The 14,637-nt window shown below is 31.7% G+C and overlaps 2 protein-coding genes across 2 annotated transcripts in view; one reads left to right on the top strand and one right to left on the bottom strand.

Moving 5' to 3' along the window:
• The window catches only part of LOC132746327 (uncharacterized), a 28,013-nt gene extending 24,172 nt beyond the window's left edge, over positions 1 to 3,841 (top strand). The window contains exons 10-12 of the mRNA XM_060735442.1: positions 1,878 to 2,177; positions 2,653 to 2,745; positions 3,481 to 3,841. Coding sequence (XP_060591425.1) covers positions 1,878 to 2,177; positions 2,653 to 2,745; positions 3,481 to 3,506 — 419 coding nt within the window. The 3' untranslated portion in view covers positions 3,507 to 3,841. The remainder of the gene's footprint in view (positions 1 to 1,877; positions 2,178 to 2,652; positions 2,746 to 3,480) is intronic.
• A 212-nt stretch (positions 3,842 to 4,053) lies between these two features.
• Positions 4,054 to 14,319, bottom strand: LOC132746325 (proteasome subunit alpha type-2). Its single transcript, XM_060735438.1, has 7 exons — positions 14,192 to 14,319; positions 13,068 to 13,144; positions 11,941 to 12,073; positions 10,902 to 11,024; positions 8,596 to 8,683; positions 5,421 to 5,494; positions 4,054 to 4,407 (listed from the first exon to the last, which is right to left on the bottom strand). The coding sequence occupies exons 1-7, from the start codon at positions 14,227 to 14,229 to the stop codon at positions 4,233 to 4,235; spliced, it is 708 nt and encodes a 235-aa protein (XP_060591421.1). The 5' UTR covers positions 14,230 to 14,319; the 3' UTR covers positions 4,054 to 4,232.
• Positions 14,320 to 14,637: the final 318 nt, after the last annotated feature.

Here is a 14,637-nt window from a genome sequence, read left to right as displayed (position 1 = left end):
TGGCCTTATAAACTTATAACCACACGAAGCAAACTGAAGGCCGCGCTGAGAAAAGAGGGAAAACATGAGATATAATTAAAATAGTTTTTATAATATGAACGACTAGCGGCTGTCTCGATCAACAAAACATATGACTCATGTACTTGCCTACATCTGTATATTAACATGTATAAAATGCTCTCGATAATCACTTTTGTTTGAATAATGCGATGTATACTGAACATAAGAAAAATGAAAACTAGCTACATATAATATATACAAAACTCAATTTAGCTTTATTTTGGAATAAACAACCAAGCATTCATATTTCAGTTAGTGTACTTACAGTGTACCGCGATTTATGAAAATATATTATAAAAATAATATGTATGTATATGTGCAAGACATAGGAATTGCAATGATTTGAGTTATTACGTTTGTTTGTGGTTTTTTTATTCTTATTTTCAAGATTTGCTTAGAAAAACTTTGCAATTGTATAAAATATATATTTATGTATGTTCGTTGATTGTGAAACATATATTTTTATGAAATCACGAAAATTCTCACAATTTACATATACTTTGGAAATTTACTTTCGTTCTATGGTTTAGTTCAATTACTTCAAGGCTTTTATAACATATGGGGCATTGCAAGAAAGCTACATTTTGATATTGCATTTACGAAACCTTTTGTTTCGCGATTTCGTCGTGGATTTGCGCGATTATCTTCAGCTTCTGCAACGTACACGCAAATTTCAAGAAATATCTTATGTGTTTTCATTCCACAAGTCAACCACTTTTTCAGTACATGTATGTACATTCATAAACTCCAAAATGGTCCACTTAATTAATGTACAGGGACTACGCGTGATGCCCAAGCGTTTACTTTTCTTAGAATGGGTAAATCGACAAAAAAATAGATATAAAATTTCTCCAAGATCCTCAATTTACAAATGATATATCGAAAGATGTTACAATCGACTTTAAAAATAATCACATTTACAATGCGTTTTGACCTGCGAATCACTGAAAATGTTGCACTATATTAGTTTGCAAAAATTTGAATACTGCATATAACGTTATAAAATTAATGTTATTATTTACGAAAAGTCTGGCGAATGATCTGAAATGTTGCACAAGATGTTGGTCTAGATCTACAAATGTAACATATATCTCAAAAAAATATTTCCAGTGCCCTCAATTCAAAAATCACCAGTCGAGTCCCTTTAAAAATATCCAAAGTCCAGGTTATTTGAAAATTGAACAATGCACATTTAAAAGATACAATTATAATGTTCATGATTTAAACGTGCTTTAGCTGTGCATACTTTTTATGCAATGCTTATATTACACTAGCTTTAGACATAATACATAATACATAAGTGTTATATGCACATGTCTTATTTAAATAAGATATAAAGGGGACATTTTACATAAAAAATATTATTTTTAGAAATAGTCTATTCACGGAATATTTGCACACGAGGCAACGCTTTATTTATTAAACTTCGCTAAATAGCGTTTTCGCTCCGCGCCCCGTTAATGCTCGACTTTTCGCCTGGCGGGTCGCCGGGCGAAAACTCGAATTGCACAAATTAGCCACCATACTTCCGAGTCTTTGTTTTTTGGATTTTCTTTTAACAAAATATTGTTATCTATATCTATATACGGCCTATTAAAACTGAAACTAAATACATGCAGAAATCTAAACTTAAGATCGTTGTTGTTGGTTGTTTTATGTTGTTGTTTGTTGTTTGTTTTCCCTTCAGATTCTTAGAAATAAGACTACCTAGTGCTCTTGTGATATAAATTTTCTCCTGAATTAATTTTTATTTCACAATCAAGAATATAATCATAGTTCATTCATACATGATAATTTATATCAAACATTTACTTCAGGGCCTTTATATTACGTCATGAAGCCAAGTAAATCTTGCGATAATTGTGAGAAGACATATTACGGTGACGTCAGCACGCATATCAGTAGTGGAAGTGGCGTCAGTTACGTCACTGGTACAGGTATCAGTGGAATGACCAGCACGGGATACGTTATATCAAGTGGTGGTGGTGGGGGAGGCTCGAATTACGTTTTATCAAGCGGTAGAGGGGAGAGTTCGGGATACATTTTATCAAGTGACCGAGGAGTCGGAGGGATTAGCCCCGGCTATAGATCCAGTACGGCTGGTATAGCCATGTATGGTACGTTTTAGCTTAAATCGTTTTTCATTATCCACCTAATAGGAGATTCAACTAGGATTTTACTCTATTGAGGCTAATTTATCTTCGCATGCCATTGACAAATACTTCTAACTAGTCTTTTTAAATATAGAAACGTCTGACTTTGTGCAAGGCAACGGTATCTTTAACACACAATGATATCAATTCTATACACAAAAGTGCTCTGAAGCTTACTAAAAATTTATCATTAAAAGACTATTTTCAAGGTCTGCCAAAAGTCAGCTACATCGTCTCGTATGACCCTGTTCTTAGTAGGCTAGTTAAATCGACTAAAGTGTGAACCCTGTTATCTGCCCTTTTGAGACAAAAGCAAAAATCGCGCAATCAGTGGCAATGAAACGACGTAGTGTAGAAGTAAACACAGAGTTGTTATCAAAAGCTTTGTATTATACACCACATTACACATCTATATTATAAACCTTCGGTTCATTTTCAGGATCGAGCGATTGCGCACCTTTGCCGCCAGACTGTCAGCCATCTTGTATAAAGTATGAAACGCCACACTGCAGGAAATGTGTCTGTGAAACATGTAGGTATAGTTATCAAGTTCTTAATTCACTTTGTGACAATGCCAGTGAGCACGTGATTGACAACGTCTCAATGAACCTTTCATTTTTTTCAATCATCAAGTCAACGGTGTCTAATTAATCACTTATTTCAATACCAGTGCTGCTTAACTGAAAAAGTTCGCAGTGGAGTCAAATCATAGCTTATTTATCATTTTTGATCTTTATCAAATTAAAGTGTCACGTGTGTTTTAGAGACATGCGACAAATATTTAGTCACCATTTATCACAAAACGTGACAGGGTAAATGAGACATAAAAAACAAATGGTTTCAAATCAAATGATATGCTTTCTAAAAATATCAAGCATTGCGTTCACGTGTGTTAAGAATAAAGTTGTTTCAATGATATATATATATGAGCTATCTACAAAAAAATACCTGGCTATACGATTCATTATCAATACAAGCCAGCGGTCTAAAAACACCATATTGGCTATTCAATTTCAGAAATCCTACTTAAACTACTTCAGACATACAACAGAAACCTGCTACAAGGGTTTATTCTGTAATGTAAAGTTTTAAAGGTTATACATGTACAATGTAATCAAACAAGCATGTTATTATTATCAAAATTTGAGTTAATTTTCATTATGAAAGAGAGCATTCATAACAACGTTTTAATGAACAGGTGATGGGTCTGTACAGGTTATGGTCCGGAATTGACAAACACTGAATTGTTTTTCTTGTATATTTTCAGCATATGTGAGATATTCCCAAGGATAGTGGAAAGTGGTGGTGTATCTACTTAATTGTAAAAATGCTATATAAAACAGTGACACATAATATTGCATTTTACATTCTTTATTGAGAAACATGGAACATAGCACTTGTTGCACATCAATTGTAATTTCCTTCATATCAATTTGATTCTTTGCCTTTGAAATAACAGCTCTTTTTGTTACAGGAAATTTTAGAGATAAATAAAAATACATTTAGTTTTAAACGAAATATTGATAATCAAACAAAACTACTGTATAAAATACTCAATCAAATATTTAAGAAGTTTCTCATTTGAACACTATTTTTCATCTATAAATTTAAAAACACTTCTGTCAGTAAATTTTAGGAAAAAAAAACTTGTTATCCTGTGATTTTAATTCTCTTCAATTCTTAAAACATTAAATACATTTTGATACTTTAAAGTTCGTGACAAGCTCCAAACTAAATAAAAAATCTCCTATGAAAAAAAAAAAGAAGAAAATCATAAGAAATATATGTAACACTTGTCAAAATAAATTGAATGTATTGATCAAAATCTACTTTTTTTTCGGGTCTCATTAACATTTGCCAACTAAACACAGCGCTCATTTATAAAGATCTTATTTATTTATAAAGATCTTGTTTATTTATAAAGATCTTATTTATTTATAAAGATCTCGTGTTCATTTATTAAGATCTCAGTAGTAAGAATGAATGATAATTAATGATAACATTAAGTCTATACACCGATCATTGAACAGATGCAAGATAATCTTTCACTTCGGCTGTACTCAGTCTTTTGAAGCCGTCCTGATTACAGATGCCGATCTCAATGTTGTCCTCCGTCATCTGACCTTCAAAGCTCTCCTTTAACGTGAGAATGGCAGTGTGTACTGCATCTTCTAACTCGAGACTTTCACTGTATCTGTAATATATATTGATATTTATCATGAAATTTCTAGTCTACAGGGTAAAGATGTGATAACCAAGTTGTCAAAAAAACACAGACTGGACAGAAACACAGATTTCCCTATATCTTTCATTATGGAGGAAACAAAACACATTAAGATTATTATTTTCCAACATTTCTTCAAAAATTGGTTTCCAGATTTCAAGCATATTCAGGCATTCAAGCCTTTTAGTTACAAACTTGGACACGGATGCCCAAATATTTTAATGTTTTGTAAGGCTAGGGACAGAAAACATGACAGCATGTTGGACGGACAAAAATAAATCTTTATGTACTCCTTCACCCCCTCTCTCCAAAGCACTTACAAACTTGCCAAGTCATGATAGACAATTGCTACTACTTCTGTCTTAATTTTCACCAAATTACTTCCCTTGCATATGTAAAGGAACAACTGTTGTTCACATATTCTTTTTATTTTTTCTTCTTCTAAAAAACAGACAATTTCCTTATACAGATTATGTAATTTCCATGCCATTCATATATGGTTGTTATGGTAAACATAAAAGATTTTTGGAGATTTTTTTAAAACCCAAAGTAAACATCTGTCAAAGTGGAATTCATAACTCTGCCTACTATTTTCACAGTTAATGTGTTTTCACTATTGTTTATTAGGATTCATTGACCTTTTTTCCAGGTTAACACCCCATTTGAATAATAATTCAAAAATTGTCCTTAAAATTTTAACTTCACAGCTCACACTCACAGATGTAAATGGCAAGAATTTTAAGATCTGGAAAAGTTGGCCATTTTGTGACCACTTAAATTTTTCAACCACGTTAAATGCATAAAAGGTAATTGATCAAGACTTGGCTAAACACAAGTGCTAGCACTGACTTCCACTGTATTGAATAATGCAAAGGTGTAAAGTGAAAGTCTGTAAGTGTTGGGTGGAGGCATAAAAAATACCTCATAAAAGCATGTGTTTCTGCTAGTAGATTATAATGTTTGACAATATTTTTTACACATACCTTTTTTCTAAGAATGTTTTACCATTTACAAAATTTTTCCCCATAGCTGTAGCTTTCCAAGCAAAATATGCTCCCTGAAAATACAAAAATAAAACATCATACTTCTTATAAGAGATAGAAACTCTTCATTTATGTTAATGCTATTCAAACAAGAGCACATCTGATTTTTAGTAAAAAACAAGAGCTGTCGGTAGGACAGCACGCTCGACTATTCTAAGTGCTTGATAGTAAAAAGGGCTAATTTTTTTTATAAATTCATGTTATAGGCCTTAGAGAGAGTCTAATTATACAGTATTGGCTTGACTATTCTGAAGGTAATGTCACAAGGGTGTTTTATTGAGTATAATAATACTAATTACCTATGAATACATAAATTTGACAGAAAAGGTACTAAGGCTTCTAATTAAGATGTTTTATCAAGTAAATCACTGCTTTATTATTATGAATGCATAAAATTGCTCCCAAAAAGGCACAAAACCCTTTCAGTAGTAATTGAGATAACAGCTTACAAGCAAAACTTTACCATGAATTTCTACGTTGAAAAAGGGGAGAAAAATCAGCCTAAATGCAAGATAGAATTATGGATCTTTGTCAGTGACCTACAAATTATGACCCCTAAATGCATATGTGAAGCTTCAATAAATATCTTTAACAGTTATTGAGATATGTAAAACTTGCATTGTAAAACATTAACCAAGAGAATAAGTAGAAAAGGGGATATGAATCAGCCTTAATGCAAAATAGAGTTATGGAACTTGGTCAGTGACATACAATTATGACCCTCCAATTATGACCCTAAGTGCATGTGTAAAGTTTCAAGTAAATATCTTTGAAGACCTTTAACCTTTAACCAAAATTTCTAAGTTTTCAAAGGGGGCAAATAATTCTGCAAATATTGCAGGCAAAGTTATGCAATTTTTGCAACTGATGTACATTTTTACTATAAAAAAGTATTTTAAATTCAATTGAATATCTCAAGCAATAATTGGAGATATTTGACTTTACAAAAAAAAACTTTAACCAAAATTTTAAGTTCCAAAGGGGCATAATTCTGTCAATATTGTAGGCAGAGTTATCTAACTTGTCAATCTGATGTACCTTGTTACTATAAATAAGTATTGTAAGTTTCAATTGAATATCTCAAGCAATAATTGAGATATTTGACTTTACAAAAAACTTAAACCAAAATTTCTAAGTTAAAAAGGGGCATAATTCTGTCAATATTGTAGGCAGAGTTATCCAACTTGTCAATCTGATGTACCTTGTTACTATAAATAATTATTGTAAGTTTCAATTGAATATCTCAAGCAATAATTGAGATATTTGACTTGACAAAAAACTTTAACCAAAATTTCTAAGTTAAAAAGGGGCATAATTCTGTCAATATTGTAGGCAGAGTTATCAAACTTGTCAATCTGATGTACCTTGTTACTATAAATAAGTATTGTAAGTTTCAATTGAATATCTCGAGTAATGATTGAGATATTTGACTTTACAAAAAACTTTAACCAACGCAGACGCGGACGCTGACGCCGACGCCGGGGCGACTACAATAGCTCTCATATTCTTCGAATAGTCGAGCTAATAAGACATTTTGCAAATACTGTATGTGCAAAATTTCAATTAGAAAAGAAATAAAATATTTTACTTAAGTATACAAGAAATGAAAGGAACACATGATTATATAGGTATCTTTTAATTTTTTGTTTGTTTGTTTGTTTTTTTGGTTGGGTTTTAAGTCACACTGACACAGTTAGGTCATTCAAAGACTTTGATACATCTCTTTCAAGATTTGACCATAAGGGTATGGAAACAACATAATTTTACCACTTTTAAATCTGATAAAAATATTTGATTCGATATAGCTTTATACCTTTTAGTGACCATACAGCTGTATCATCGAACAATTGTGTCAATTATTGGCAATTAATTCAATTAACTCCAGTATATTTTACTCAAAAATCTTTCTCCTCTTTCGAAACATGACTGCATCAAGAATTAATATTTAAACTAAAACTATCACTAAATGTGATTAATACCCCCACAAGACTGCTTCTGAAATGAGGTTGTTACTATTAACAGAATACCTTGTAAAAGAATTGAACTATAGAGTTATGGTTGTGGGCAATTAAAGATAGTTGTGGTTCTTATATGTTGCATTTCCTTTCAATGTGGTTGGCCATTGATGAAGTTTAATTGAATTACTCTGTAATAAGTCCAGAAAGACAAAGAAAGGGAACAAAGGGCAATAACTCTATAAATACTGAAGATAGAGTTATAGTTCTTGTGCACTGCACTTCCTCTTATTGTGCTTGACCATTGTATGAAGTTGTTTTGAATTCCAACCAGTACGTTTTAAGTTATGCTCCTGACAAGGAAAAGTATCAAAGGGCAGTAACTCTGTATTTTGTCCAAATGGAGTTATGGTTCTTGTGCACTGCACTTCCTTTTAATGTCCTTGACAACTGTATGAAGTTGCATTGAATTCTAAACAGTACTTTTCAAGTTATGCTCTGGACAAGGAAAAGTAACAAAGGGCAATAACTCTGTAATTAGTAAAGATGGAGTTATGGCTTTTGTGCACTGCACTTTCTCTCAATGTGCTTGACCATTGTATGAAGTTATATTGAATTCAAACCATTAGTCTTCAAGTTATGGTCCGGACAAAAAAGGCAATGGAAAAGTAACAAAGGGCAATAACTCTGTAATTACTTTAGATAGAGTTATGGTTCTTGTGCAATTCACTTCCCCTTATTGTGTTTGACAATTGTATGAAGTTGTTTTGAATTCCAACCAGTAGTTTTCAAGTTATGCCCCAGACAAGGAAAAGTAACAAAGGGCAATAACTCTGTAATTAGTCAAGATAGAGTTATGGTTCTTGTGCACTTGACCATTGTATGTAGTTATATTGAATTCCAACCATTAGTCTTCAAGTAATGCTCCGGACAAGGAAAATGCAACGGACGTCTGGACCGACCGCCCGACCGGCCACCGGGTGACTCCTATATACCCCCCCAAACTTCGTTTTTGGGGGTATAATAAGCATCTGCCTGTATTCTGAATATGATATAAAAGTACCCTGAATATTGCATGAAATATAATTGAATGTTTTAATTTGTTTTTCAATATTCAAAACTCACAACATATCACTCCCCAGTATAACTTGTATACTTACAGAAGGATCACACTGATATAGATATGGTCTTTCTTCAGCTTCATCCCAGCCTGCCATCAATAATGAGACTCCAAAAGGTCTAACACCACTAAAATAAATGTACAATCATTTTTGCATAAAACTTTATCTTGTACTTTACGATGAGAAACTAAATGTACAACAGTGAAAAATATAAGACATATCAGACTGTTTTATCTGGAGTGAAATATAAAGTTTTGTTTCTTGTTCTAATTATTGTTTTTGAAATAATGTTCTGGAATAATTACAAACGACTTATATATGTAATGTGACATTGTCTTTAAAGTTTGTTATGATTCATTGAAAATGTATTGTTTATGCATTTTGATCAATGTATTATCAAATAATATATGATAATGAACTATTTACAAGTGAAAAATAAAATCCAAATGTATAATATATTGTCCATTTTCACTAAAAACAAAAAAAAATATCCTGTAATTAATAAATTCTCAGATAATACAAATTAATAACTGGTTCTATTCTGATTTTTTCTATACATTACTGCTGCTACAAGAAAAATCTTTGTTTGAACCTCATAATTGTTTAAATTAAACATTTGTTGTATCAAAGAGATTTGAATCACAAAACTGCTAATCCCATTTAAAATAAAGTTTTAGAGAAAGAATTTTGAATGAATTATTCATAAATATAAAAAACATTTTGGCTTTACAGTGATCAACATAATTATATACAAATCTATCTCTAATGAGGAAAAATAACAAAGTTAAATGTACATTTGTGTAGTTTAGATATGTTTGTTTAAAATTCTCTCATAGTTCATGAAATTTCAAATTTCTAGAAGTTACAAGTTCAAATTTCAAAGTACTATCTTAATTTCTAAACACAAGTGAAAAAGAAAACTTCCTGCATAAATTCAGCAGTTACAGTATCAATGTAATTCTAGTTGTTTTTGTTCTTTTTCTCCCATAAATCATCGAAACAAAACATAAAACTACATTAAGAACGTGACCCGAGAATGCAAAACATTTTGTGCTTCCACTACAGCAACAATGCTGAGCTTAATAGGTGCAAGAACACATTGGATATCTTGTTTGTGTATTCCTCAGAGTAGAGTAGAACCACCTATCTATGAAAGCTTCCAGGAAAGAATGGAAATATCCCATGACTATAGTAAGATTTGAACCTACAACTGTGAAGGGCAAGTAATTTGGAGTGGGAAACCTCAATTACTTAGCCTCCTTTCTATTGATCTTTTTGACGAGTTTATAGACACATTAATCATAATGACACTTTCTTTTAGATGGCATACTATACTAAAATATTAAAATCATACAACTACAAAAACCAATTTAAACTGAAAGCAGCATACCCTCAGATTCATTCTAATTTTCATGAAAAATTTGACAAGAGCAATCAGTAATCACATGTGTCGCCTCATGATGGCCAATTTTATGTTGGGACAAGTTTTGTGACAGACGGACAAACAGATGGACAGTGCACAACTAGACTTGGTACTGATCATTCCTGTAAAGTTTGGATAAAATTGCACCAGTAGTTTATGAGGAGTAGTCCGGACAAGCTTTTGTGTATCTGGCAACACACAGAAAAAAACACCTTTTTATCAAAGGGCCATAACTCGGCCAAAAATCATTCAACCGGAAAACCCGTGCAATATGCTCAACAAGGACTTGAGCTACAGATCAATCCTGTAAAGTTTCATTGAAATTGCATTAGTGGTATAAGAGAAGTAGTCCGGACAAACTTTAAAAATAAAAATTATTAAAGGGCCATAACTCTGACAAAAATCATTGAACCGAAAAATGCTGACAATATGCACAACTAGACTTGGTACTGATCATTCCTGTAAAGTTTGGATGAAATTGCACCAGTAGTTTATGAGAATTCGGGCAAGTTTTGTGACGGACAGACGGACAGACAGACGACGGAGAAGTGATCCTTATATGTCGCCACTACTCCGTAGAGGCGACACACAAATGTATTTAAAAGTAAAATACATGTATTGTGAAGTGAACAAAGAAAGTAATTTACACATTGAAGACGGCACTAACAATCCACGTCAATTACCAAAAAGGTCAAAATATACATAAATATCTCTTACTTCCTTAGTAACAGTAGAATTATAGTGATTGATACTGCAAAATCAGTCATTAATCCCACATAACATGTAAATAATTAATCAAATATTGAATCTTTTTACTTTTCTTAAGATCTTTATACATTTTTCTAAAGACTGAATTTCTAGAAATATTTTGGCTCATCTGGAGGTGTGCAGCTTTAAAAATGAATCCTGTATGATAACATACCCAGACTGTGTAAATTCCTGCATGACATTGGCCACTCGTTGTACAAGTTGTGACGTTGGTATCTGTTCCTGGTACTGTAGGAAATATTGCTGCGCTAATTTTCTTGCACTTTTTGTTAAAACTCTGAAATTATATGTAAATAAATCATCGCTTTATATGGTATCAAAACATAATTCAACAAACATACAACAAGTGTAAGGAAAATGTCACAAAACAAGTCTTTCTTGGGGGGGGGGACCCTAAAGGGCCACATTTGAGCCAATATTGGTCATATTACACTTGATAAAAATCAGCCTGTGTGAAGTATTGGTTAAAATATCTTGAGAAATGTAGACATAAACCAAGCTATTACAAAGAGTAGGAAAGTCTGGTTTTAAAATGTTTTTAAATCTTGAAAAAGTTAAGATTTAAATTTTAAACAGTGTTTATTTTTCATTCAAATTTTCTTTTACCATGGAATCTGACCTGTGCCATGTACAAATTTCAGTTTACAATGGCAAGAAGGCAAATAGGTAAAAGAAAAATACTGTACCAGTCATGGAAAACAAACAAGATTTACAAATAGTAACAATCTTTACAGACAAAGATCTGTAGACAAAAATTAAACTTAAAATCATTAAAAGAAGGAAAAATCAATCTGTATCTCTTTGACACTAAACATATGTCTCATAACATAATTATACCAATTGTTTTAAAATAATTTATCAATCAGAATTATGTAAATTTATCCTGATTATTTAGTCAGATCATCGCTATAAAATTAATGTTTTACAAAAAGGACAATTTCACACCTGTACATGTATACAGATGGCAAAGATGAACTTCAGGTAAACTGTATTTTCAAATTTTAATTGACATCTGATTCTGAGTAGAACCTTCAACCTATAAGCTAGCTGATAAGCTGTATGATATCACTAAGTCACATGATAAACAAATTGAATTTGAGCAAAATCAAATTGAATGCAATGATCTCCAATATGCTCAAAATCAGCAATTTTGCTTTCAGTGGTAATCTTAATAATAAGAGGAAGTAGCTAACCTGTAATCTGGTCCCATTCCACTATATACCATACCAATATTTTTTGTGATCAGTTCAATTTTATGTATACTATTGTCATCATATAAGATGGATTTCTGTTTCTTCTCTGTTGCCAGGACAACACCATTTGTGGCTGTAATATAAAACCAGATATTGTCAAGTTGTCAGGGTAATCAGACAATTTATATGGAAAATACTGTACTTTGTAATGCGCAAAATCATGTGAAGTATTTTACCCTTATCCCTCTACATGTAAATTCTTAAATGGACTTGCCAATCTTTAAATAAATAAAACCATTCATTTTTATTAGGCCGTCCTTAAAAAAATGTTTGTTTGCAGTAACCCGACCCAGAATTTTCAAGGTGGGTAGGTAGGTCGATTTATTTATTTTTTTTATTGAACTGTACTCCCAAATAAACATGGAATTTCAAAATGCTGGACAATATATGCTTTGATAATCTGGTAACAATTAATAAATTTATAACTGAATTCTAATTTAATAAGAACTACATTTTATTTCTTCTATTAACCTTAAAGCACAAGGCATAATTTTCTGATTCAAAAAAATTTTTTTTATCCCGACCACGAAAAAAAATTTGAGTATGGGCAAATTTTGTGAGTCGGTCGCGTTACTGCAAACAAACATTTTTTTAAGGATGGCCTTAAGAGAAATTTCAAAATATATATTAAACAAATAGCAAACAATGTAGACCATGATCAGAAGATTCAAACTGTTTTTTTTCTAGTTTGTTTTAAAATCAACAAATGTATATTTGTGAGAGAAACATTGTAACCATTTCAAATGCTATTTGTAAGTTCTTAGAAATATTTACTTTTTATTCAGGACTGAATGACAATTTTTATAAGTTTATTTCAATATATGGTATACCTAGTTTATTCATTAAACATTCAAATCAAATTTTGAAAAGGAATAAAACTGGTATGTATCATTCAACAAAACATAAAATACCTTAAACTATACATTTTCTTACAAATTTGTACTTATAATTTAACCTATAAAAGTAAATAAAATCAATTATTTGGAAAACGATCTTCTCTTAGCAATAGGAATATACATGTAAAACCATTCTTACAGAATTAGTAAGAATTTATTATTTAGTTTTACCTTTAATGCCCACAGATGGGGCACCTGCTGCCACTGCTGCTAAAGCATATTCAATCTGTACAAGCTTTCCTGATGGACTGAAATGATATAAAAACAAAATTATTTGCCTGGTTTATTCAGATTTCACTATCTCAAAACAACAAAGAGAATCAACTTGTTACATCCAAGGTCCAAGCAATTAATAACTTTGTCAATTAGTAATTTGGTATCCAGTAAGTGGGACAGTAGACTATCATAACTTATTAGCCAATATGGGACATAGTGTTCGAAATTAGCAGTAGTCCGATAGCCCCTGACTACTAAATTTCTCCTCGGGCAACCAACTTTTCACAGTAATAAGCCCGCCCAGGCTACTGTATTTTCAGAGGCAGTATAAACAACTGTTTTGAACAAATGAATCGTGCTAGTGAAATTTTATGTCTTTTGGGCTAGTGAACATTCCAATCTGGTTGTCCGACTAGCCTAGTCGATTCAAATCCTAATTTCTTACAGTTACACTGTGGACACCTAGTCATTTTTGTCAAAATTGTGAAGGGTCTGATCTTTTGTGAAAAAAAAGCTTGATACATGTATGTCATAAAATTGTGAAAAATAATATTTGCCATTTCACAACATTTTGAACTAAATTATAATTTCTGCCCTGTGTAAAATCTGCTTTAAGTCTCTACTTTAACCCGATAAAATGCGCAAATACTATTTAACTCATTTAAAACTTTTTTATGTGTTTGCAATTGGTGAAAATCAAGTTTTACCGGAAGGTAAACAAATTATGAATTTCGAAGACGAAGTCCCGATATTTTCTGAAATCTTATGAATTTTTTTCCGCCACTTTGTGAAAAAAGTGCAATTTTGAATTGTGAATGGGCCGAATATATAGTAAATAATCACATTATTTTCCTTCATTCGTCTCGAAACTGTTAAACGATGGATACAAACAAATTATACCCCACCCACATCTGTAACAAAGCGGCATGAGTATGCAGTCTAATTGCCATGGGAAAATGACTGACTACGTAAATATATATACTGAAATTACTCTCAGAGTCAATAAAACATATGTCTCTGCAATTAAACAATCGAACAATTATGATGGATTTGAACATATGATAAATAAAAGCATAAACCTGAAAGTAGTCAGCGAAAAACTGTATCTTTCCGACATGTTTGTTGTTGTTGTAGTATGTACCGGTAACTGTCTAAATTCTGTAGCGTACCGTTAATTGCAAAAGCCGTTCCTGAAAACGGCATTTAGACGAGTTTCTTTTGTATTTTACAAGAATATTTTGATGTTATTTAAAAATTAATAGTTGAAATAACCGTTATGTATTCAATATGAGTTAGTTATGACGGACACTTATAGATTCGAACAAGGGCCTACGTTGTAAAAATGTATTTATGTTCACTATACACTTAAAATGTCAGACGAATTAATATGCTATCTGCCCATTGCTCATAAATTTACTCATGAAATATTTTAACTTGAATTCTGAATTATCGGGTTGAATATTTTAAAAAAAGTTGAACGAATTACACAATTAATTTTCTTCGAATTAGATCAGACGGTTTTTCT

This window comes from Ruditapes philippinarum, unplaced genomic scaffold, assembly GCF_026571515.1.
Source record: "Ruditapes philippinarum isolate M1 unplaced genomic scaffold, ASM2657151v2 ctg1104_1_1_1_1, whole genome shotgun sequence".
Lineage (NCBI taxonomy): Eukaryota > Metazoa > Mollusca > Bivalvia > Venerida > Veneridae > Ruditapes > Ruditapes philippinarum.
This window is presented reverse-complemented; position numbering and strand designations above follow the sequence as displayed.